This window comes from Acomys minous, assembly GCF_964271855.1.
Source record: "Acomys minous genome assembly, chromosome: 11".
NCBI lineage: Eukaryota > Metazoa > Chordata > Mammalia > Rodentia > Muridae > Acomys > Acomys minous.
In genome coordinates this window covers 55,505,674-55,532,499 of record NC_140492.1, presented here as the reverse complement: position 1 = coordinate 55,532,499, position 26,826 = coordinate 55,505,674, and the positions used below count along the sequence as shown (strand labels likewise).

The 26,826-nt window shown below is 46.8% G+C and overlaps 1 protein-coding gene across 7 annotated transcripts in view; it reads right to left on the bottom strand.

Moving 5' to 3' along the window:
* Positions 1–1,102: 1,102 nt before the first annotated feature.
* The window catches only part of CASR (calcium sensing receptor), a 71,250-nt gene continuing 45,526 nt past the window's right edge, over positions 1,103–26,826 (bottom strand). For all 7 annotated transcript variants that reach the window (XM_084802263.1, XM_084802262.1, XM_084802258.1 and 4 more), the window contains exons 3-7: positions 25,312–25,618; positions 20,106–20,990; positions 9,395–9,625; positions 8,117–8,240; positions 1,103–6,537 (exon numbers count right to left, since the gene is read on the bottom strand). In XM_084802263.1, coding sequence (XP_084658389.1) covers positions 5,030–6,537; positions 8,117–8,240; positions 9,395–9,625; positions 20,106–20,990; positions 25,312–25,618 — 3,055 coding nt within the window. In that variant the 3' untranslated portion in view covers positions 1,103–5,029. The remainder of the gene's footprint in view (positions 6,538–8,116; positions 8,241–9,394; positions 9,626–20,105; positions 20,991–25,311; positions 25,619–26,826) is intronic.

Sequence of the window (26,826 nt, the reverse complement as noted above, 5' to 3'; positions counted from 1 at the left end):
AGGGCAGGCTCTGGCTCTGGTTTTCTGGGTCCTGGATGCTGAGGGAAGGTGTGATGTGAAGCTTTTGCCTAATGATTCTGCTCTGGCCCCCCCCCCACCTCCCTAGCCCCTGTGAGGGGTAAAGTGTAGATTGCTCCTGACTGGGTCCCATCCAAGCCTGAATTAGTGTCTCTCCACCATAAAACATGTGCCAGTGCTTTAGAATGAATGCCTTTCTGCTTTCGCAAGGCAGAGTGGGTGCTGTTGTTCTAGTCAGGAAAGCTGATAGAAGAAATCACTTGGGTCCTCCAGTAAGGGGAGTGGTGTGTGTGTGTGTGTGTGTGTGTGTGTGTGTGTGTGTGTGTGTGTGTGTATGTGTGTGTGTCTCAGTCTGATGTCTTGAAGCAGAAAAGTTCAGAAAAAGTGATGACCGTTAAGGACACAATTGGGCTTGGGGCATAGCTCAGGGGTAGAGTGCTCACCTTCCATGCATGAAGCCCTGAGTTCAGTTCTCAGCATTGAAGAGTAGTTGGTTTTCACAGTGAGAATTTTGGAATTTTGGTTGCCTTAAAAAAAAAAACCCACAACGCTATTGTAAGACTATGTTTTCATTTTAATCCCAGGTGTGGGCATGTAGGGATGCTTCGAAGCAGCTGACTATGGTTTGCCTCGTGCTCGGGCAGAGGTGTGGTTTTTGCCAGCTGCAGTTAGTGTCTGTGATTGTGTGACATTAGGAATTCTGGGGATTTTTCAGAGGGTATATAAATGCTAGAGGCCTGATAGGTGGGCTGCCAGTTGGATGCTGTTGGTTGTAGGTAGGTGTGTGCAAAGAAATGAGAAGAAAAAGAAACTAGATATCCTGCTAGAGAAAAAATTTGCCCCAGGGAAACTCAACGTCCCTAATCAGCAGGAAGTAGTGTAACAACAACAACAACAACAACAACAACAACAACAACAACCAACAACAACCAACAAAACATCACTCCCTTTCCCCTCTACCCTTTTTTCTCTCCTACCTAATGTTAGGGGCTTGGAAGGGTAGAAGAGAAAAAAGAACCTGCAAAGTAATAAAAGGCTGGTTATAGGCTCCCATAGTTGTTAAAACAAACGACCACATACGCAGTGGCTCAAAACAACACACATTTATTATCTTACAGTTCCAGAGGTCAGACATCTTCAAAGGGTCTCAGCAGACTGAAACCAAGGTGCCCCAGCTCTTTATTACTCCCTGGAAATTCCCAGGGAGAATCGATGCTCTTATGTTGTCCAGCTTCTAGAGACAACCGGCACCCCCTTGCCTCTCACTGAATTCCGTACCCAAAGCAATGGTGGGCGGATAGTCTGCCATCTTGCTCACATCGTGGCACCTGACCCTGACTATCCTGTGGGTTCCCAGCTCATGGTTAACTGGAAGAAGTGTTAATTTAATTAGCAACTTAGGTCAGCAATGCTTTGACACAATCACAGGCTCTGGAGTCATAATCACGGGCGTCTTTGGCTGAACACTATTCTGTTTAGCACACAGGACCATGGGGCTTGTTAATGCTTTACCCCGTGTTTTCATTTATATGTGCTCCGTATGCCTGTTAATGTACAGGAAGTCTCTGCATTGACGTGGTTGGGCAGGAGGCAAGGGGTCATCGCAGTCCCAAGGATGGGCTTGGAAGGAGCTGAGGGAGCTTGCAGGAAGGGCCAGTCATTTAAGACCGTGATTCTTCCATGGATCCACTATGGATCCTGCTGTGGGAATTTGGGCGGGGATATGATGCTTTTGTGGTTCAGATATGGTTTCCAAGGGGTCCACACATTGGGAGCTTGGCCCCTTAGTGTGGTGGTGATGACAGGTGGAACCTTGGGAAAGGACACCAGGTTATTGGGGGGGGGTGTGGTCGTGGATCTGCTTTTTGAGGAATAAAGGAGGTTCTCATGGGGACCCTGGAGTCTCAAGAGGGAGTTGTTATAAGAGAAAAGCTGACCCTCAAGTCACCCTCCGGCTTCCTATTTTGAAGTATAACCCCTACCTTTCAGCTTTTCTGCTATTGTGGTGACTAATGGAGATTGGGTGGTCTTGGCCCTTGAACCAGCATAAGTATGAGCTAAATAAGCCTCTTTTCTCTATAAAGTTGGCCTCTTAGGTTATTCTGCTATAGTAACAGTAAGGGGACTGCCACGCATGCATTACAGGAAGCCAGCTTGGAGGCACAGTTACCGAGACAGACAAGATGGCTTCAGCAATGCTAAGAAGAGCTGCCCCTCATTGAATACCCTCACCCCCATGATGCTGCAACTCAACCAGAAAGAGAAAGTGGGGGAAGGGGACAAAAAAACAAAAAACAAAAAAACTTCTGGGCTGATACCTCAAAATATAATTTGAATCAGAAAATTCTAGAAGTCCTGGGAAAAGCCCCCAATTTGGCTTAACAATAGCTTTGGTGCTGTCCAAATAGGAATTTGAGATAAAAATTAGGTCGCCGTAGAGACAGAATGAAAATTCCTATCTTATTCCTGTGATTGGGGGCAGAGTTGGGACTGGTATGGTCCCATCCACCTTTCTGATGAGGATGTTTATAGACATTAACTTGATTGACAAGCCCCTGGAAAAATGAACACATGGTGCAACATCTGCATGTGTTCCTTACACAGCCTCATTTTTAAATTAATTAATTAATTAATTTTTTTAAAATCACGGGATGAATGTGTGCTATTTTACTATAGTTATTTCCACACCATTTGGTGACATGTCTTTGAAAAGCCATTAAACTTTTCACAGCTATCTTGTTTGTTTATTTATTCATTTTAGGGTCAAGTGAAATGTTAAAAATAAGTCCTCACTCTGCTCCGAGGGGGACAGCAGAGGGCAGCAGGCTCAGCCAGGCTGTGCCCTTTGTGGCTGGAGTGTTGGTGGCTCACCAGGACAGTCTCGTGTTCTGTGACAGGGCCGCTCTCCAATGTGCCTCTTGTAGCAGTTTATCGTGCTCTTTATGGTCGCAATACCAACTGTTACCTTAAAAATCCCCAGAAGGAAGCGGTCAGAGGAAGACTCCCCACAGACTGTAAATTTTAGGCCACTCATGGATTTACATTCCTATCGTCGGCAGGGTTGGCAGAATCTGCTCTATGAAGTTGTCACCCAGCAATGGTGCTGGAAATGGCACTGTTGCTACAGAGGCAGAACACTGGATTTGTTGGTGGGGGGGTGTGTGTGTAGGACTAAGCTCCTGCTGACCTGGGGCTTGGATGTAATCTGAAGAAGGTTATTATTATGATCAGTGGGGTTAGATGTTAAAATCTGACTGCTTAATAAGATCTCTGCTTTATATTTCTGCCTTGTATCAGTCAGCTTTCTTTCAGCATAAAAAAAAAATACTTGAGATGATCAGAGAGAAAACAGTTAATCTTGATGCTTTGTGTTGGAGCTCCATGCTCAGGTGCACTTTTTTTTTTTTGGGTCCCTGGTGGGTTGGTAGAAGGCTATGATGGGCAGCCTGTGGCAGAGCCAACTGTTCCTCTTATGGCCAGGAAACAGAAGACAAAGAGAACGGGACCAGAGTTCCATAACTCCCTGCAAAGGTACATTCCCAGTGACTCGATGACGTCCTACTAAGCCCCATCTCCTGAAGGCACTGTGACCTTCCACGAGGGCCATGGACTCATGTTTTAACGTGTGGACCTGTAGGGTCATAAACTACGGCATAGTCTAAACAAGTGGGAACTAGTGGTTACTATACACTAATCTCATTAACTAGCCCTAAGTGCTGATTACGTGTTAGGCACCATGCTATAGTATGTCTCATGCAAGCTCTTGTTTAACCCATGTGAGGACGCCATGGGGAAAGGACTGTGACTCTCTACTTTATGCCCAGAGAAGCCGGGGCTTAGAATGGGTGTGGTGTTCTGTCTCTAATCACCCATCTTGGCCAGTGACCAAGCCAGAGCCTGAACGTTGGTCCCTGTGGTCTGGAGTTTGAGTTCCTAGCAGTTAGGAGGCCAGGGGCCACCTTTAATTTCACTGCTGAGTGAACTGTGGTATCCACTGGGAAGCACACTTTTCTTCTGGGAGCTTCTTCTCCATAGAGCCAGGTCTGGATTTGGCTTCCTAAGGCCGTTAGCGCAGGGATGCAGGGGTGGTTTGGAGCTATGAGGTCTGGGAAAGGGACCACATGGGCTCCACTCGCCTGGGTGAGGGGACAGGGATTGGACTGAAAAACAGAACGCAATAATACTGCCTTGTAGAATACAGACTGTGACACTTTTCAGTTTATAATCGCCCATGGCCCATTACCACCGAAGCGTTTTCTTAAGGACTAAGCTATGTACAGCGATGTCAATTACAGGGGCAGCTCATTGGGTTTTGTCGGTCCTTTCTCAGTTCTTTGAGGTGATCTTACGATCCTGAGATCTAAACACGGCATTGCCTTCAGAGTCTGGACACCTCCAGACACGGTGCCACAGGAAGGATGCAGACGGGATAGATGTCACACAATAGCAGCAGCAGGGTAGGTTAAAAAGATCACGCCTTCGAAGGTCTATAAATAGGAGAGGACACATCTGCCTGATGTCTTGAACACGTAAAGTTCTGTCCTCTGTCAATGTGTCAGTCTACGTGGCGACTATCTGGCTTACAGACTCAGCTGTAGCGATGGCAGATCTGAAGTCCCGTCGGTCTGTATCTGGACTGCATTTCAGATCATGCTATGTATGGAATCTCAGGGCAGGCAGGCAGGCATTTCTGGATATATGTGTTTTTAAAAGGAGGGACATGGGTGGGTAGCTTAATAGCCTTGCGCTTTCATCTGAGCTGGTTGTGGACAGAGCAGAGGAAAAGACGTCAGCAAATCCGGGTATGACACTGGGCTCGGGAAAACGACCCCAAACACGGCTCTTCTAACCTTGAGGAGCACACCAGTTTGCTGTTGTTCAAAGCAGTGCAGTTGAATACAAGCATTCAATGTACCTACCATCCCTGGCTTCCTGGGAAGAAAGGAGGGACCTGTCCTTATTCCTGGGACTCCAAACAAAACTCGGTCAACTGGATAGTCTTTCCCATCCATTAGGAGTGCAGTATGTTTTCCGACATGGAGCTACCTCCACCGCTAATGACGAAGCTCCGAGAGGTGGACACGACCATTGCTGGGGATAATTCTTCTGGTTTTTCCAGTTCTGGCTGGTGATCCCCTACCATGGGCCCTTGCAGGCCTGTTTCTTGAATGGTCATTTCTGAGTCCGCTTCTGCACACTGTAGTGGGAGCAGTGCCTGGTGTCTGCTCAAGGTGTCATTGCTCTTCTGGGCCTCCAGGGAGTTCTGACGTATCGAGTTCCTATGGGCCATGGCGTTCTTCTGAGGTTCGTCAAAGCTTAGAGAGAAGGTGACCGTGCCACTGCCGAAGATGACCTTCTGTTTGCATCGTGGCTGCTGTGGCTGCTGCTGTGGCTGTGGTTGGAGAGCCAGGGGCTGCTGCTGCTGTTCGTGTTGCCTCAGGGCCAGCAGTTGCTGTTGCTTCTTCCTCTCTGGCTGCGGGAAAGGGTCTTCACTGTTGCTTTTGCTGCTGATGGAAGAGGAAGGAATGGAGCCCGTGGAGCCTCCGAGGCTGCTGGACCGCTTCCGGGAGACGTTGCTGCGGCGTAGTGTGGCGCGGGCTGCCACTTTGAAAGCATGCGCTGCGGTGCTGCAGCGCACCTCCTCGATGGTGTTTCGGGAAGGCTTGAAGAGGATGATGTAGACTTTATTGAAGAAGATGCAGGCCAGCAAGCCAAAGCTGGCTGCCAGGATGGCAATCACCTCCACGGCCGAGACAAATTTGCCGTAGGTGCTGGCGTAGGCCGGAATGAAGGAGATCCAGACGATGAAGAAGATGAGCATGCTGAAGGTAATGAACTTGGCTTCGTTGAAGTTCTCTGGCAGCTTCCGGGACTTGAAGGCGAAGAAGAAGCAGATGGCAGCCAGCAGGCAAGTGTAGCCGATCAGGGAGCCGAGCGCCATGAGTGAGCCCTCATGGCACGTGATGAAGATAATTTCGTCTTCCAGCTCATGGTTGCGGTAGCTGGAGGGGGGCGCCGTGTAGAGCCAGATCACACAGATGACAATCTGCATGAAGGTGCAGAGGAAAACCAACAGGAACTGCAGGTTGAGGCCCCACCACTTCCGGTGGAAGCTGGTGGGTATCTTGGCCTCAAAGACCAGGAGGACACGATTGGTCTTCACCAAGATGCACGAGATACAGAGCACGAAGCTGATGCCAAAGGCGGGCTGGCGCAGGCGGCACGTCCAGTCCTGGGGCTCCCCGATGAAGAAGAGGGAGCTGGAGAAACAGCAGAGTAGCGAGAAGAGCAAGAGGTAGGACAGCTCTCGGTTGGTGGCCTTGACGATGGGCGTGTTTCGGAACTTGATGAACACGCCCAGCACAAAGGCGGTCAGGAAAATGCCCAGCACCGCGAAGAGAGTGAGCGCGATTCCGAAGGGCTCTGTCCACGCCAGAAACTCAATCTCCTTGGCAATGCAGGAAGTGTGGTTCTCATTGGACCAGAAGTCATCCGGGCATTTGTCACAGGCACTCGCATCTGAAAAGGACCCAGTGCACATTCAGTTACTGTGTGGCACGGTCAGTGTAAGTATGCATGTGGAGGGTGGATGTGGTCACTTAGAATTTCACCTATTGATGATATCATTATTACTTTTTATATCTATCAAGAATAAACACCTTTGAAGGTTCTACTGTACCCCTGCTCCACAGCGACTGTCAGGTGGCCCATTTCTTTTAACACTGTCTGCAGTAGTTTGTAGTAGACAGGATCTTGCACTCCAGAGCTCTAACAGTGGGGCAACATTGTTTCAGAGTTAAATTATCCCTGTTTGAGGTTTTCAGGGTGGAGTTGGGGCATGCAAACAGATTGTAAGTAGCGTGGTTACAGTAGTAAAGTGTATCAGGACTGCTCCCATCTTATTGGTAGTTTGGCTGATTTTGGATCTATGCCTGGGCTTTGTTGCCATGCCAGAAAAGATGTCCTTTTAGATGAAGGGAGAGTGTCCCTTGCATGTGGCCAGTCACATCTATGTTCTCAACTTTCCAAGGACGGAGGCCACATAGTTATCTAGAACAGCGGTTCTCAACCTTCCTAATGCTGCAACCCTTTAATGTAGCTCCTCATGCTGTGGTGACACCAAACCATAAAATTATTTTTGTTGCTACGTCATAGCTGTAAGTTTGCTACTGCTATGAATCATAACGCAAAGATCTGATGCAGAATATCTGATATGTGACTCCAAAGGGGTTGCGACCCACAGGTTGAGAACCAGTCATCTAGACGATGCCTATTTACTAAGTTGTCACTGCCCGTGCGGCCGTGCGCAGTTCAGAACAGAGAAGGGAGAATGCACTTTTCTGTTAGATTGGGCTGGGATCCTGGCCATGTCATTTACTAGCTGTGTAACTTTGGCCACAGTTACTCTCCAAGCCTTGGTTTTCTCATTTCTAAGGTTGAGGGAAAGAGGAGCTTACTCATTATTGAGGTAAGGTTAAAAGAACAAGAATTGTATTTATCTAGTCCTTCCAATATGCAAAAGTCAAAGCTTTATTTAAGAAGCATATTTGTAGAACTTAATACTAATCTGTTTAATTATCACAGCCCCATAAGGGGTTTAATTATGATTCCCCTTTGGAAGAACTGGAGCGTGGGCTGGAGAGACGACTCAGTGGTAAAGAGCACGTGTTGCTCTTGCAGAGCACCAGGCTCGGTTCCCAGCGCTCACATGGCAGCTCACGACCGTCTGTAACTCCAGTTCTCAGAGATGTAATATTCTCTGTTGACACCAGTGGCCACCAGGCATGCACTTGGCGCACATACACACATGCAAGGAAAACACTTACACACATAAAATAAATAGATATAGATAGATAGATGATAAAGAGAGAGCTTGAGACCCAGGAAGAACACTATTGGAGGGCAGGGTTGGAGGCAGAGGCACACGACAGGAATGCATATAAATACCTGGAACATTAAAAAGATACTTGACAAGGCAGGGTTGAGGCATGCTCCCCTTAGCAGGCCAATGATTCAGAGCACCAGCTCTCCCACGGCCTTTGCTGACCCCGAGGCAGGCCAAGTTCTGCACAGGGCCTGTGAGGGGCTGATCCCTTACCTGTCTCATCACTGTACTCTCCATCAGGACACTCCACACACTCAAAGCAGCAGGTGGGCTCACCCTCAATGATCCCCTTCCTGGTCCCGGCCAGACAGTCCCGGCTACAATTGGAGAAGGGCACCTGAGGGCAGAGAACGTAGAAACGAGAGGTTTGCAGCTGGGGGTCAAGGGTCAGCCTTACAACTTCTTTGACATGGGCAGAGTGAGGTGTTTGGGTATATGGATCAGTGTGGCCAACTCTGGGTCATTATGTATGGAGAGTGGGAGGCGGGGTCCTTGGTCCTATTCCCTATAAAAGCAAAAGCTGCTAAGGCCAAGTGTGGACACACTTGATGGTTTGGTTTAAACACACACGCAAAGTCGGAGATCTCACTTAATCTCAGTGGCAACTTCATGAGATTTGTGAAGACATTCTTAATATATAATTTATAGTTAAACATACAATAGTATTTTTGTGGTTGCCTCTACAAAATTTTCAGAAAGAGTCAGGTTGACTCCCAGGTTTGTTGGGTTCCTACTGTGTGCTGGTTTTCCGATCACATTTCGATAAAAAATTGAAATTTAACTTACTATTCTGTCAAGTAGCTAGGGACATAAATGACTGCATTATAAGTATTGTCTCTGTTATACCTTTATTAATGCTTACGCCTGTCATGCCCATAGCCTGATAGAGGACATTAGGATTATAGGGAACTATACAGGAAATAGCTTCCAAGTTGGAGGGGAGATGAGCCCCGTAGCAATGACGGATAATTACATGCACTGATAGGGTAAATGATAGGGTGATAATACAATAGAGATGCTCTATAGAGATGGTAGTTAGTCAGTTTGGGCTCTGGTCATTGGAAATGTAGACAAGGGTAATTGGTGGGGGTAACACTTTAACCTGTGGCATCACAAAACCTCCATTCTGAAAAGGCCATGGCACATTTTTTTTGTAACTGAGGTGAGGACTTGCCCTCTGTGGATGAGATTCACTGTCATAGGAGACCTCCCCATGGTAAAGAGCCACTGACTTGAGAGATGTTTGCTTAAACATTTTGCTCCAGTTGGGGGAAGTTTTAGCCTGGGAAACTTCATGACTAGCCAGGGTGTCAAAAGTGAGGTTAGCCATGAAGCTCAGGCTCCTGGCTTTCCTCTCATCACTATATTCTCTTGAAGATCATAGGGACCCTGGGCTCTCAGCGCTGGGCTCTCAGAGCTGATGAATCCCAAAGCCTTCCCAAGCCAGCAGTTCCCTGTCTGTGGAGGCAGCGCGGCCTGCTTCACTCATACCTCTCTGGAGAACCCGCTCCACAAAATCTTCTCCTCATTGATGAAGAGTCTCTCTCCCTTCTTGGAATTGGCGTTGTAATACCCAACTTCCTTGAACACAATGGAGCCGTCCTCTGGGGAGAGGTGCCAGTTGATGATGGAATAGTTCCCCACCAGGTCACCGAACTCATCGAATGTCACCTGCTCCCCCATGTTGTTGGTGAAGTTGAGGTGCCGTAGGTGCTTCAGGACCTGAGGAGGACAGAGGGGAATGACTAGGAGCCATGGACCTCCACACGTGGCTATGTTGGATGTGGACTATGGTACACATCCCAGCGAAAGGAGAAATGTGAAACCAAAGAAGTCTTTCTCCAATTTTCCTTACAGTGCTTGCATGCGTCCACGGTAGCTGTGGTAAGTGGTGGAGGAAACACCTTTCTGAAGATAGAGAGGAGGGAAGAATATGTCGCCTGTGACCACAGTCAAATGACAGCCTCTGCAGGTGCACCATGACCTTGTGGGACACTGACCAGCAGGGCCAGGCCCTTCCTGGCATCTCCCGAGTTGGGTGTGAGGGACAGAGTTCTTGCTGTTTGTACCTTCTTCCCTCATGCTTGAACCTGTGGAGATAGATGTCATGCTGCCAAGATTCAGTGTGGAGTAGAAAGAAGAAACAACGAGACTGTGGGTGGAGCCGTGGCCACCACTGTTGACAGTCATGGCATATCCTTAGGGATCACAGAGCCCTTGCACAAACAAGCAACTGTAGTAATTGCTAAAACACATGAGTCACTTACATTTTAAAATACTAATATTTTACTGCCGTTGAGGCATGGTTCATAGTGCTTCAAGTTATTTAATCACAAAACAGATAGCATGGATACCCCGCCCCTTTTGGAGACAGGGTCTCACTGTGTTGCTCTGGATGGCCTGGAACTCACTTTGTAGACTGCACTGACCTTGAATTTTATTTTTTTTAAAAAGGGGCTTAATGTATGAGTGCTCTATTTGCATTTACACCTGCACGCCAGAAGAGGGCATCAGATCCCAGGATAGATGCTTGTGAGCCACCATGTGGTTGCTGGGAATTGAACTCAGGACCTCTGAAAGAGCAGTCAGTGCTCTTAACTGCTCCGCCCCCCCCCCCATCTTGAATTTAAGAGATCCTCCTACTCCTGCTCTTGAGTGCAGGAATTAAAAGCATGCACCACCATACCTGGCTCCACTCCCCATTTTATTGGGGAGCTGAGGTACAGAACACTGAAGGAAGGGCTTTCTCCAGGATTGCTAGCCTGAGCTTGTAGGCAGCATGCCCTGCTGCAGCTCTTGTTCTCTGCCACTGAGGCGCCAAGAGAGAAGGCCCAGTCATGAGTATGGTGGACTCATTTCCACAGGACATCAGAGGCCCCTGCCCCCACCCCCTCCGTCTCTTGCAGGTCTCACTTGCCTGCCTGAGCTATGGTGAGTCCTGGCTGGGTTGGCTAAAGCATCTCTCTCAACTTGGGCACTGACTCCACTGGTCTGTGGATTGGAGAACATTTAGAGGCAACATCCACTTTCATAGTGTGTATGTGTAGATGGGTACGGTTTTACCACATAGCCCAGGCTGGCCTTGAAATCTGTCTTCCTGCCTCCTGAGTGCTGGTATGGCAGGCTTGTAACATCATGCCCAGTTTATCGTTATTTTAAAAGTGCTTAAAGCCCAGTATCTAATCAGACACTGGAAAATAGTTTAGTGTAAGTACATAGAGTTGTAGACTTACTGGCCCTTCTGAGGCCCAGACAAACACCAGTTCTTCACAGTTATCTGATGTGTGTGACAAACTATGACAAGCCTTACTGGCCTGGCCAGAGCCCCAGGAGACTCTCACAGAAGTGACAGGGCTTCTTAACATAGTCTTGTATTGATTGAACTCTAAAGTAAGCATTTACTGTAAGGACGTGGAACAGGAGTCACCTGGATTTACTCATAAGAACTCAGAGACATCTTTGGAGGCAGAAGTCCATGGCAGGAACCCGCTCACTCTCCGGCATCTCCCTGGCTGCTTCACTGGGCCGGCTTTCTACAGTCTACCGCCTTAGTGTCCTCACTGCCCCCTGGCTGTCCCCGCTTTTGTCCCAGGACTTTGGGGAACAGGGGCTGCCCATTCTATGCCACCAGACCGAACCATCCTCAGGTGGGGAGTGGATCCCACCGAGGTCTTGTGCTACCCGTTTTCTCCTGAGCCTTCCCATCAATCTCAGGTTTGTCTTCATTTTCACGTACTTCTTAAATCAGTCTTGACTGGAGGGGGTACTTCACACAAGCCCCCACTTAAGAGTGGCACCTGCCATTCCTACTTTCTCTTACAAAAGGTTTCTCTGTATGGTCACATTTGTCCTCTCCTTGGGACCAAATGGCCCTGTGCTCTTTAACAGTTTCCTGCCTGCTGCTCTCAGGAGCTTCCTTCTTCTCATCCCAAGAGCTCAGTGCTATGACTGGTCCATCCTTCTCAAGCTAATACTGGCTGAGGACCTTCCGTGGCTCAGATGAAGTCAAACTTCTCTAGGAAGCTCCCAGAAGGTCCATACCTTAGTCTCCTATGCATGCAATTACTTTGTCATGGAAGATGCTATGGTTATAACATACTGTCTCTTCCACTTGTCACGCCAACTCTGGCTTTGCTGTGAAGATGAGAACAGTAGAGAGATGTGAAAGCCTGTGTCCTCTATCTGCCACGCCTCAGCATCAACACTTACGCATATAGCTTTGCTGATGCCTCACTGTGAGTTCCTTTTATATATAATGAAACTCGGCATAAAAGGCTCAAGCAACGTGCAGAAGTTCAGTTGGTAAGGGCTAGGGATGGGATGCAAACACACTTTTTTCTGCTTCTCCACATTGCCTCCCATAGAACTGGCCAGGGCAAAAAGGTCAGTAATAGTTCTTTTTAAAAATTTCTTTCTGTCTTTTACTGTCATTGTTTTTTGAGATAGGGTTTCTCTGTGTATCCTTGGCTCTCCTGGCCTCACTTTATAAACCAGGGTGACCTCGAACTCACAGGCATCTGCCTGCCTCTGCCTCTGCCTCTGCCTCTGCCTCCCAGAGTGCTGGGATTACAGGAGTGCCTTATTAAATGCATTAAAAAAAGGCATCACTCTCACAAAGAATGCTTTGCACATTATGGGATTATTAATATTAGATGTGGAGCTGACTGGATAGCAGATTACCCACAATCCTGGTAAAGTGTTATCTGGGTGAGCCTGTTGGTGTGCTTCGGAGGAGGCTAGCATGTGAGTCCAGTTGGCCTGGTGGGGAAGAGCCACACTTGATGTCAGGGGACACCTGTAGGGAACCCTGCCCCTAAGGTCACAGACCACCATGACAGGCAAACCCTGAGCTCAGCATAAAATGGAGGACTGATTCTCTTTGGCAGCAAGGCTTCCTCTTCTCTGTCTGGGGGATCCCGGACCTTTACATCCTCTACCTGCGGAATGTCACACAGCCCTTAGGGAAATTACAGGTCCAACTTCCTTTCTCCTTACAAGAACCCCTTCAGCAAGCACCTGGGATTCCAGGAATACCTCTCCATGTAAATGAGGCATCTCAGCACCTTAGCCCTTCAGCCAATGACATTTGCCAAATCTAGATATCTCTACTTCTTTCCCACAGTTCTACATAGCCCTGTTCACCCTGAATAAAACTGATCTGCCTTCATGAAGCTGGTCCCGGAAGGTCATTTCTGTTCATGTTCACAGGCCACTTGTTGCTTCTGCTCCCTTGTTCCTGAGGACCAGTGGCCACTGACTCCAGGAATGACAGCGAGCCACAGACACCAATAGACCCTCCAGGTGGTCAGAGAAAACAAAGGTAAACTGGCCTCTCTCCCCAAGACTGGGGACACACTTTCCTCTTTAATTGCATGTCAGAAGTCCAGGCTCTGAACCCCAGGACTTACACCAACAGCTGCCTCCCCAGGTTCTTAGGCTTTTATCTTCCAGCTGAGGGTTGCACTCCTGGCTTCTGTAGTTATGAGGTCTTCCGACCAGGACAGAGCCATGCTACCGGCATCCTGTGTCCCCAGCCTGTAGACGGGGGACTTCTCATCTTCCATAAATGCATGCATGTGTGTCCATTGCCTATTGTCCTGCCTCTCTGAGATAGCACAAGTACTAGGAAAGCTAGAGCTGTCGGCATCAACTTCTTTCCTCCTGTTTAGGCATCTTGGCTCTTAACACACCAAGCAGCAGGTGGCTTCTCTTTCTCTTCTGTCCACAGCCTCTACAGTGAAACTGTCTGGGAGTAGGGAAAGGTGGGGCCGGGGGCTGGAATGATATTATTTTATATCTGGCTAGTTATCTTCCACAGACAGATGACACAAACAAACACCACTGGCCGCACACATTCTGTATCACTGTTGGTTCTGGCTGGAGATTTCGACCATGTTCCTTGAACTTGGAGGAACAGTACCCCAAAGTCATATCCTCAAACATTTCACGTTTTCACTAAAGAACTTTGTAATTCTATACTGCAGCCTCCTGAGTTTCTCATTTGCCCCACAATTGCTCTGAAATCCCATTTTCTTCCCATATACTTTTCTAGCATACTATAAATAAACAGGACTTTTAGAGAGCATGATAATATTTAAAACCCAGATCCTGCTGGCATCAGTGTAAAAACAATGCCGGACAGGCCTGAGATTGAGTTGAGATAATCAGGTACATTCTGGTGTGGGTAAAGTCACTATTCTCTTGACAATTTTTATTTTGCATGTATGGCTATTTTGCCTGCTTCCATGTCTGTGCACCATGTGCATGCCTGGTTCTTCCAGGAGGACATTTGATCCCTGGGAACTGGAGCTATGGACTATTGTGACCTACTGTGTGTGGCTGGGAATTGAACCCAGGTCCTCTGGAAGAGAGCGTCCAGTGCCACCATGCCCAGATTGGGTGAGAATATCCTTTTTTTTTTTCTGGTGTGAATGTGGTACATATGTGTCTGTGCGTGCCTGTGTACTTGTGTGTGTGCATATGTGTGCATATGTGGGTGTGCAGTGTGTGTGCATGTGTGTGTGCATGTGTGTGTGTCTGTATGTGTGCGTGTGTGTGCATATGTGTGTATGTGTGTGCTGTGTGTGTGTGTGTGTGTGTGTGTGTGTGTGTGTGTGTGCACATGCACATGCCGGTACATGTTCCAGAGGCCCAAGAAGGATACCTGGTTCTGCTTTGTTGCTTTGAGAAAGGATCTCCCATTGAAATGGAACTGGGCTGCTGGCCAGCAAGCCCCAATAGCCCTCTAGTCCTGCTGTCACAGCTCTAAGGTTTCAGGCACATGGGCTGCATTAGGAACAAACTCAGGTCCAGGTACTCGCATATCAAGTACGCTTACCCACTGTGCCATCGCTGTAGCCCCTTGCTCACACTCTCTATGTCTTTATCACGGTCTCCCCCCTATTCCTGTCCTTTGTTTCACTGATAATGCGGAAACACATTTCAGACCAAATTTGTGAAGCCGTACTGTCCCTGGCTGAGACAAGGAAGGGGACCTTTCTCTTCCCGGGAGCACCGATCAAGTGTCAATCATTGTGAAGCATTGTTAAAAATCACTTAAAGTCACTCTCAGTGACCATGATAAGGTCTTTCTATAGGCACTCCTCCTGATGTTCATTTTCCCATGAAGAAGCAAGGATGTAGGGATCGGACAGTTCTCCCTCCCTCCCCCCCAACTCCCCACCCCCCACCTCCCGCTATTGCAATCTTCTCTGCTCGGGCAAAAAGGCTATCAGTCGGTCAAGCAGCCAACAGAACCACTCTTACAGCAATGGCAGCTGTTGAGAACACCCCATGGATGCTTTGTGGAAGCCACACTATGATCTGAACACTTGCTCTGGCTTCTGTGATTGCAGTGGAGGCCTGGGCATTTAAAGCAGCATAAATTGTAGAGCCATTTCTACAATTCTCTAAGTGCCATTTCTCTTTTAAAATAATTAACAAATTAATTCTACGTGTGTGGATGTTTGGTCTGAATGCGTGTCTGTGTAGCAGGTGCAGAGGCAAGGAGAGGGCACTGACTCACCTGGAACTGGAATTAGGGACAGTTGTGAGCCACCACACAGATGCTGGGAATTGAACCGGGATCCTTTGGAAGAACAACCAGTGCTCTTAACCACCAAGCCATCTCTCCAGCCCCTATGCCATCTCTTTATTCATCTTTAGTGGCTCTTTTGGCATGCTGGCTTGTAACTTTTATATTTGAGCACTTCATATTTTACATAATACTTTGCTTTAAGTCACGTAACAGGGAAGCTAGGAACGACAGAGCTAGCCTTTACATTGATTATTACCGGCACACACAAAAACATCTATTTTCTTTAATGGCCCTGGAATTTGAAGCCACAAACCTCATGACTGCTAGGTAAGTTCTCTTCCACTGAGACATAGCTAGTGAGGATGTGGGAAAAAGGGAACCTTTATACGATATGGGTGAGAATGTAAATTAGATTAGCCACTATGACTGCCAGGATGGAATTTCCCCAGAGGGCTAAAAGTAGAACTACCATATGACCCTTGGTGTGGATCTGAGAAGTCCAAGTCAACATGCCACCAATACCTGTACCTCCATGTTCACTGCAGCACTACACACATAACCAGACCACCAAATCAGCTTAGGTGTCTGTCAACAGATGAATGTATATATACACACATATATACATATATATACACACACATATATATACATATATATGTATATATATATATACACACTCAATGGAGTTTTAATCAGCCATAGATAAGAATTATGTCATTAGCTGAGAATGGATATAAACAAAGATTATCTGATGAAGCAAAATAAGCCAGACTCAGAAAGATAAATATCACATGTTTTGATATTTTTTTCTTCTTTGTGGGTCCTAGATTTTATGTAGATATATAAATCTCATCTGTAAAACAGAAGTGAGACTGTCTGGGGAAGCCTGGGGATCGAGAGCGGTGAGAAGGGTGAAGGATGGGCGAGTGACTACAGTAAAAATGCATGACACGCTCGACTGAAAATGTCTTTGTGAAGCTTGTCACTATGTGCAATGAATGTGTCAACAAAAACCGATTAAAATAAAAAGTATTTAGGTATTTCTCCCAGAGAAGGCATCCTTCTGCTTTCAGAATGCTAAAAAGAAAATGATAATTCCACAGAAAAAGAAAACGTAAAATTCTCCTTCAGATATACGTCAACATAATGTGTTGCTTTCTTATTTTCTTTGTGAAGTGATGGGAGGAAAAAGAATGAGCAAATCAGGGGAGAAAAATAAAGACATGACGGGATCACGGGGCAGTCACCAAACTCTGAGAAGGACAGGGTGTCTTAAAGAAGAGCAGATGAACGCAAGTTCTGAGAATTCCACTTTCTTCTATGTGCCAATATTTCCATCTTGTGGTCTTTGAGGGTATTTCCACCAAAAGGCTGAGATGTACGCATTGTAAATATGAGTGGGAAGCACCTATCTGCATGCATTCTAAGAGGCAGCAGAGTTTAGCCAAAAATGCTCCACGCACTGGTAAAGCTTAGTGTCTGGCCAAAGAAGCTTAGGCTTAGCGGGAGGCCAGCAGTACTGAGGAAGAAAAGTGAAGAGAATGGAAGTGCATGGGAGTCTGTCTGGAAAAGATTTCCAGGAAAAACTGAATTTTGACAAAAGGGGAAGGTTCATGGTGGAAAGTGCTTGGATATAAAACATGGCGCTTCTCGGGGGTACCTTTCCCAGAGTGTAGATCTTCCTTTTATGGGACATAGACTTGAGGAGATGAAAGGCAAAGATGCCATACTAACGGCTAACGAGAAGGACGATTTCTGCACCAATAACTAACAAGCAATCTGAAGGTGGTGCTGGGCAAGTGGCTTAGAAGAAACGAGTTGAGCGACGGCAGACAGAGCTGCAAGCAGATTCTTGGATTAGACAGTATATATAGGCAGTAGGCTTCTTTCTCCATAGGCCTAGATATTGCTGCCATTATTTACTGGCACATCTCCTGATAGAGACATGGCCAAGATCTCAGAGAGTCCTGAGGCTTCTGGGGGCTCAGTGGAGACTGTATTTATCACAAAAGACACGTTGACTAGTGCCAGGTGTCATTCGCCCTCAGCATCCTCAGGATACACTTTCCGTCCCTGCCCCTCCTTTTAACCTTTTTGAACCTAAAGCTACTGTAAAGGCTGTCCACAGCGACACTGGGAAATAAGGAACAGAAAGATGGAGATGGAGTCATCTGTGGTGGGGACACTTCTGAGCCTTTGCAGCAAGAACAGCCACAAGTTTTTCTCCCCCGCCCCTTGGGCAGGTCAATTTGGTTTGGGTTTTCTATTACATTACTAATAAGCTTGAATCATAATTATAGTCCCTCTCCTGACTCAAATTTGGCCTCGGCCATCTTACTGCCTGGTCTGGGAACTTCTTTCCTTCTAACCTTACTGACTCCTGTAGCATTTTTCAAGAGCCAAGGTCTTCCTTTCACGGGCTGTAGATGTGAAGAGGTGAAAGGCCAATGATTTTTACCACCCAGATGTTGCCCTTTAATTCATCTTACTTAAAACTCGGCAACTGAAGCAGAGTCCTGTCGTCTTCGCCGTAGCCTAACTGTCTGCATTGGCTGCGGGTCAATGTGAAGGAGGAGGTTTGGGTACCCGCCCCCTCCCGCAGAAGTTAGAGACTTTGTCTGGCAGTGATGTTTGAGTGAGACTTTCCAACTCAAGAGGGGCCAGGAAGCTGTGAGTCTTGGCTTGTTTTTATGAGCCTGGACAGTTACTCCTTAGAACTGCATGGGAGTTGCTACACGTTCTTTGTTTCTTGGTATCTTCCCTGAAATGCGTATGGTGGTTGAAATCTGTATACAAAGCTGTTTTACTGATCATTTTTTTTTGGTCAACTGATTGATTATGAATATGTTAAAGATATCACTTTGATAAGGGCTGAGGAGATGGCTCAGCCGGTAACAATGCTTGTGTGATGACCTGGGTTCTGATTTCTAGCCACATATGTAAAAGGCCAGACATGATGGCACATCTCTGTAGCCAGAGCATTGGAGGGAAGGAGGATGAGACAAACAACAGGATGCTCATCAACCATCCTTGAGAGAGCTATCGAAGAGGACACCCAAAGGTGACCTCTGATCTCTGCATGCATGTGGCACATATGCCCACACTCATGCATGAACATAAATCATACCCCCCCACACACAAATTATTACTATGATAACCTCAGATTTGTTCATCGCTTGCAAGTTTACAACTTGCTCTCACATACCTTTTCATTTTTAAGGGAAACCTGGGTGGACAGCGGCTTAGACATGAAAAGTCCACGTTGCAGGGAAAGAGACTGCCACTTAGAGTCTTGGCTTGCCTAAGATCACAGCTTAGAAAGGGGGTGCTGAGGCTGAATCATGTGATTCAGGATCAAGGGGTACCCCACTCCATTCTTATGCAGTCTCTCTGATACATTCTGGAACTAAGAAAACATGAAAAAGTGTAAAACGGAGTCTGACTGAAAGACCAGAGTTCTCATGGAAGACACAAGCAGCCACATAGGATGCGACTCAGCCCAGTTTCCTTCAGAAGTTCCTGAGATGACAAACCTTGTGATGTCATGTCTCTGTGTACCTCAAAAATCCCAGTGACTAACCTTTAAAACGCTGGTAAAACCTTCACTTAAGTCCTGATTTTTCTGTAGTTAGGGCTGGTGTTTTTCGTTGAAACACTTACCTTTTTAGGTTTGCCGTGCCTTTCCTATATACACGTGTCCTAAGCTTGTGCCTAGCTGGCTAGCTGGCCGGTCCAGCCTGGCTGACTGAGACAACGGCAGGCACGGTGTCTTTCCTAGTTCTTAGCACATGGGACGTATTGAACAAATGCCGGATTAGTCACAAGGGAAAATACCTTTTTTCCCCCCCAAGACGGGGTTTCTCTGCGTAGCCTTGGCTGTCCTGGACTCACTTTGTAGACCAGGCTGGCCCTGAACTCACAGCGATCCACCTGCCTCTGCCTCCTGAGTGCTGGGATTAAAGGTGTGCGCCACCAAGTCACACTAGATCAGTTCCCGGACACTTGAGAACGTTTCGGAGCAGTGCTCCAGGTGTTGTGGACATCAGATGAGTGGACAGGTGGGCTGTACTTTTCCAGCAACAGTTAATTGAACACCATCAGTCTTGTAGAAGTCAGTTTCTCAGACATTTGAAAAGGGTTCATGAACCCAAAGCCCTCCTGTGTGCTCATTTTGATGTTGCAATTTTTGTGGTCACTTTGATGACTAATCTTGCCTTAACTGATTTAGAATCACCTAGGATATGGAGGCATACCCCTTAGTGTGACCATGAACATGCCTTCAGGTAGGGCTAGCTGAGGAGAAAACACCTACTGTGAAACTGGCACCACCCCTCTGCCTGAGGGCCTGGATATAATAGAAGGAGGGGAAGAAAACCAGACTGCTAGTAGGTCCTTTTCTCTGCTTCCTGGTTGGCCAGGAGGTGACCAGTTCTTTTGGGCCATATACTATTATGGGTATGGTGTCTTTCCCAAGCACATAGGTCTCACAGAGCGAGAACCCTTGGAAACCGGGAACCCCAGTAAATCCTCCTTTAAGTTCGCCTCCCAGGTACTTTGAGGTCACCGTGCCACAAAAGTAAATAATGTAGCCATTGTATTCCGTTGCTGGGTCACCCTGATTCTGCCTTATCACTCAGAGAACTGCCAGCTAAGTGAGAGACTTACCTGCCAGGCCTCAACCTTCTTGATGTCTGCACAGGACCCGTTGGTGAAAAGCCCTCTCCCGGGTGAGCAGGTGTATATATCTTGCAGGGCATGGGCAATGGAGTAGACGGCTAAGTACACGTTGTAGGATATCCGTAAATGTTCGTAATCCATGTAAGGGGTCTCGACACTGCTGATGTTCTCATCCCCGGTGCAGAGGGGCCGAAAGGCGATGGAGCTGTTGCTTAACCTCTTGCCGCCTTCCTCGTGACTTCTCACGAAGGTGTCCGCAGGTAAAAGTCCTTTGGCACCTTCTTGCAGGTGGCAATTAAACGTTTCTTCCCAAAACTCTTTAGCAAAACCATTGTGGACAGACTTCCTGGGATGGACTTTCTGCAGGAATTCTCGGAAGCCTGGAATCTGCCCGGCCTTCAGACCGAACCCAATGGTGCCCCCGACCACGTGGAAGTACTCAGGCATAGCAATCAGCGAGGAACTGGCCCAGGCCTCGCTGGCCAGCCAGATCCTGCCTGTGATGTTGCGCCGCACAATCTCCTTAATGAGGGGCTCAAGGTCTGGGCCGCTGGAGAAAACGACGATGACTTTGGCGGTGGAGTTCTGGATCACTTCCACCACCTGCTGGATCTGTTCCTTATCAGAGTACTGGGAGATGAGCTCGCTGAAGTCAATGCAGATGTCTCTCTCCTCGGCTTCCTCCCGGAACTTCTCAATGCCTGGCCGGCCATAGTCATCATCCGCCGCAATTGTGCCCACCCAGTTCCAACGGAAATACTCGATGATGTCAGCCATCGCGGTGGCCTGGTTTTCGTCGTTGGGGATGGTGCGGAGGAAGGATTTGAACTGGTTCTTATTGCTGAGGAGCCTGCTGGAGGAGGCGTAGCTCACCTGGGAAGAGCCAAGGACTCAGAATGAGTGACAGGGAGGTGCCAGCTGAGTCTCAAGGCTTCACTTATTGTCACTTATCAGACGCGGTCAGTGTGGGCAAGATGGAAATGTAGGTAAAATCAAACAGTTCTGCCCCCAACAATACCCACCCCACCCTGATAGTTTATTGCGTGGGGGTGTGGGGGGTGTGTGTGTGGGGGAAACTTCCTAGTTCCCAGTGCCTGATTCATCATGATGATGCCTATAAAACTGGGCCTAGCAATAGACTCAACTCCTCCAAAGTGGATTGCGCGACTCTTCAGGGAGTCTCGTGCCGTTCCCTGTGCCTCATCACTTATACTAGGTCCATCTGGCGCATGTCCAGCCTGTTGGGCTCAGGCTCCCCCTTTACTGTTATGGATGCCTTGGATATAAGTCACCTCTGGGAGAACCAGCTTTCCTATAGTTACAAACGTGAGGCTCCTCAGAGGACCCTCAAGAGTCCTTCCTCTGACTCCACTCATTTTTTTTTTCCATTCCCATTTCTTAGCATTCCTCTCCTACTTGGCCATGCTCTTGAGACAAAACCTAACACCAATTGCAGTGAATTCTGAGAGCAGCTTTAGCTTTTAGGCTCGGTTAAGTTAATCAGGGTGAGTATGTGAGCTCAGTCGCCCCGCCCTTCAATAGCAATATTGAACACCGCTAAATATCATCCAAAAGACGCCGTTCCTTCTCTGGGCTTCTCAGGGGTTCAGCTATCATCCACAGCCCTTTTCTTTGCTCAGTGCCCGGTGAGTAGAAGACTACTTGCCTCGCCTCTCATGTGAGTCTCAGAAATATTATAGAGGCTTGAAAAATAGGCCCGGAGAAGGTGTGTGGTTGACTAGTCCACACACTGTGCTATAGGCAGCTCTACATTGGCTCATGGGTGTCGGTCAAGGAAAGAAATCCTTTGATGTTCAGAGATCACTGTCTGGAAGGAGCCCAGACACCATTAGGTTGTACAGAGCTCTGCAACATTTATGTATATGTATATATGTATATGTATATGTATATGTATATATGTATATGTATATGTATGTATATGTATATATGTGTGTATATATATCACCACAGAAGACAGGCATAGGAAGAGCTGAGCAACGCTAGTGGGAGTGTTCAGGCTCCCCTCCCCCCAGGGCCTTACTAGATGCCTGAGAGTTGCAGAGACTCAATACCCCTGATTGGGCCTCTGGTAGCCCCCCTGGGAGTCATCACAGCTCACCAGCTCAGGAGTGCCAAGTTATTAGAGCATTTCTTCTGATGAACTGGACAGATTTCCTTTCAATAGAGTCCTTCTGGGAAACGAAGTAGTGTTTAACAGAAATTGTTCACTAGTTTCTAATGCACCTTTGATCTTTTCAGAAAATAAGCCAAAGATGTTTACAGGAAGGCTTTTCTTATGGTTTTTACTAATGGAAACAATTAGCTCTGTGTTTTGCCAATGTTTTAAAATAAACACCTCCAACAGGCTTCTCTTTTTTTCCCTCAAACCAATTAAGTGTCTCTATATACAAAAACCATCAAAGATATGGACCTAAGAAAGACTCCACCAAATCTGCCAAAGGCAAGCACAACTTCTCTGACAAGGGCTTTGATCTAAGGGGCTTGAGCATGAGACTGATAACTTGTTTATCCAAACGATGCCCTCCGCAGAAAGACAGGATCTAGACAATTAGATGAAGCGATTTGTGTACCTGTTATCAGTTCTCGAGAGCCTATTTGGAGATTCTAGCAGGGGAACACAGCTACTTATATACCCTCGGCTGACTGGCCCCCCACTATGTAGGGAAGGTCCTCCTTGACTGTGTGAACAGCGTGTTCGTGGAGTGGTGGGGGAGCAAGGGAACACGTGCCTAGCAAGCCGGATCAGCCGACTCAGCCCCGATGATCACTGGGTTGACAGACAGACGTCTGCCCATCATTGCTCATTTCTTTATCTTCTTTTGAAACAAAACAAAACAAAACAAAACAAACAAACAAAAACCCCAGAACGGACCAAAAATGCTTATAAAAGCATACAAATTAAAACCCAAACTATCTCTCATGGATACAATCTCTTAATGTATTTAATATAATAGTTGATCTGTTTTCAAATGGCAACCTATTAAGTCAAGCAAATGTCACTCAGCAACCTAAAAAAAAAAAAAGCCTTTAAAAACACATCAAACTTTTCTTGACTGGGGAAAACTACATGGTAATCCATGGCCAGTTTCTTCCAGCTGGTCTCTTTTTGTTATCTCCATTTGATGGCATGGTTGTCATAGTGACAGGGATGGGCCCGTGGCTCTACCCATGGAGCCAGTGCTTCCTAGCCCTGAAATGCAATGTACTGGGGGAAGGATTGAGGTTGGACCGCATCCTAGCCTACCTATCAGGAGCCTGAGCTCTGCAGTGTGGACCGAGGCAGAAGGATCTTTACATCTCCCTGAGTGATTCTAGCCTGAAGCCACAACGAAGAACTCATGCTGATATTTGACTAGTGGTCACCACCATCATCATCATCATCATTGTTATTATTTCTTTTTTGTTTTGTTTTGTTTTGTTTTGTTTAGACAGTGCTTCTCTCGGCAGTTAGTGTGCTTGGCATCTTTAAACCTGGCAGACTGTGCAGCGTTCACTATTCTAAATGCACTATGAAGATAAGCTGAGACAGCATCACTCACTATGGAGAGCAGGCTGGTCTCACGTGCGCAGAGACCCACCTGCTGGGATGAAAGGTGTGTGTGTGTGTGTGTGTGTGTGTGTGTGTGTGTGTGTGTGTGTGTGTGTGACCTTCCCAGGCAACTGCAGTCTTAACACTTTCATCCTTCATGCTCTCAGTCTTCCATTCTAGCCATGCAGAAGCAAAGCTCTCTATTTCTTCTTCTTTCTTTACCTGATGCCATTTCTGTCTTCTGCCACTTGGCCAACCAGCTGAAAACTTACCTTCATGGTGCGTTTGAAAACAATGCTGCACAGCCCTCCAGACTTAAACATGCTCAGCACACTGACTAACACAGACTGAGTCAGAGCAGTTTGGTACAAAAATGACAGAGCCAGGGCTTTCCTATGGGGAGCATTTTTACTTCCTGAAAGTAAGACAAGTGTGCCTTTGCTGTTGCAGAAAGTCTGCAAATGGATTAAGGCTACCAACAAAGGAATTGTCCCCTTGCAGCAAGAGAAGTGGAAATGCATTTTGAATATTAAATTTAGAATGTTAAACACTGAAAGAAATGAAGTCTGATCTTTAATTTAATTTGCAGCGGAAGGTCATATCACAACCAAGCTGAATCTGTTTTCTTATCCATGGACATTTAAGCTGCTTGCGGTTTTGACCAATGACAAAGTGACATAACAGATCTGTAGTTATTTGTTCAAAGAAAGGTTGGCTTGACAGGCCTTAGTGCTAAAGGGGGAAAATCAGGTTATAAAATGGCATTTAGAGTTTATTGTCCTTTGGTATGGGGGGGGAGGAGAGGAATGCAACTTTGTATCAATGCTTATAAAACACTTTCTTTGGTGAATGACTGGTATTTGAAAAGACACCTACCTTCTACCACAGGATGGAGACTTTGTTCATATACACTCTGTAAATATTTGTTGGGAGGGGAATTAAAAGCATGCTTCAAAATGTGTGAGTCATTGATGAAGCTCCCGTATTCTGGGGAAGCTTTACTTTCCCCTGAGCTAAAGCTGATCGCAGGGAAAAGAAACTTTGAGGGTAAAGAACTAGGAGCGGGTAGTTTTGATTTGAACGGCGAGACTCACATCATAGGATCTTAGTCCTTTTTGATAAAAATAGAATGTCAGTTATTAAAGGAGTGGAATGGGAAAATAACATTGAGGAAAAAGAGAGGTCAAGCTGTATACACGTGAGTTACATTGAAATCAATATTGGAAGAGAGAAGAAAGTCTTATTGACATAAAGGTCTCAGAGACCCCAACGCATTTTCCCAACTACCCTTGTGCCTACAGAAAGCCACAGAGGACACTGCCAGCATGAAACCCTCCAAACCTGCTTCTCCTACTCCATGCCTTTGGGGCCCATCTAGGGAGATGCCAGTTGGGCTGGAGAGATGGCTCAGTGGTTGAACTGCTCTTTCGGAGGACCCGAGTTTCATTGCCAGTGCCCATGCTGAGTGACATGTAACCACCTATGACTCCACCTCCGGGAGATCTGACACCTCTGGTCTCTTGAAGGCACCTAATCACACATTGCATGCATGCACATGTGTGTATGTGTGTGTGGTATGTACACAAACACAATTAAAATGATTACAAAATAATAAAAATAAGTCACAGAAAGGAAGGGCGGTACCTGGGGAATGTAGAAGAGCCCCAGCAGGTTGGCTACTGCAGTGGAGACACCCGAGCCGGTGGCCCCCACCACGGCTATAGTTGAAGGGATGTGCTCGGAGCAGTTGCAGAACTCGTCCAGGTTGAGAGAATCGATTTTGTTCTGGGCCACAAAACTCAAGGTGGCCTCCAAGGCCTTGGAGACGGTGTTACAGGTGTCGAATATCCTGTAGCCCAGGGTCATGTTGGGAAGAAGGGCGGGGCTGCTGTTTATCTCCTCTATGGCGAATATCATGGCTTGTAACCACCGAAATCCTCGGAAGTTGTACCTGGAAGGAAGACAAAGGGGATGTGGGGGGATGGAAGGGATGGGGGGAGACCCTGGTCAGTTGTTGGGGTCAGGACCGGCAGAGCTGGGCTCCAATCTCCGCTCTTGTACCCTTAGGTTTGGGACTGTGCCCTTTGAGGTTCAAGGTCCTCTGTGTAAAAACAGAGACAACATTTTTCCTTTAGGCTGGCTTTAAAGATTTCATGAGATTGGGTAAAATTCTTGCCACAGTGGATTCGTTTGGATTAGGGAGCGATAATAAAAAGGACTATCGTTGGTATTTAGCTGAATAATTTATAGTTGCATTTTCTAGCATAAAAATTTCAGTAGCTGGTGTGAAGGCGTTTAGTGAATGCAAGGCACGCCTTGGTGTGGTGGTGCATGCCTGTGTGGTGCATAATTGACAGGCTGGAGCCAGAAGGCTGGGAGTTCTAGGCCAGCCCTGGGCTATGTAGCAAGTACTTGCCTAAAAAAGAAAGAAAGAAAAAAAAAAGCACCAGAGGAATGTAAATAGGTTAGGATATTAATATGTGGGAGCCTAAAAATAACCTCAGGTTTGCAGATTTGTCACAAATTTAGACTGTGACATTCCTGGAGGTGAAAGCAGACAGTGAAATGAACCTTCTGTAGATAAACATCAAGCCTGTGAAGAACTACACAGAGACGGCGATAAGAGATGCCCTAAGAGTTGTGTGCTTTGGGCTAATTTATAATTTATGTTTTAAAAAGTGACCACTGCTGCTTTTCAAAGGACATTATTTTACGTAAAAATCAAATAAATCAACAAAGAAATGGTGCAAGATTTTAATTCTCCCAGACTTGGAAGTGGGGGGGGGGTAGGCTCCCTGCTGAATAAATGTGTTGACTCAGCAAATCAGGGTCCAGAAGGAAAAACACCACAGGCGACAGGGGGGCGAGCTCCTCCTCTGTGTTGTGGGCCCATGACTCAGTGATGGGAGGCAAAATCTGACCCACTGTATTCCACCATATGGTTAAGTTTCCAGAGTTCCTGGTCTAAGGCTGAATGTAAAATTTTCAGTGTCATTTTGTTCCTTTCAATATTTAATTACTTGTTTCAAACTTGTAAGATTATTAGGAGATACTAAATTATTTTTTTACAATATTATGTAAATATTAATTTTATAAAACGAATGCCAAACTGGCTTTGCTATATTTAATACGTTTTCAGGGCAAGCATCTTGTATGTTT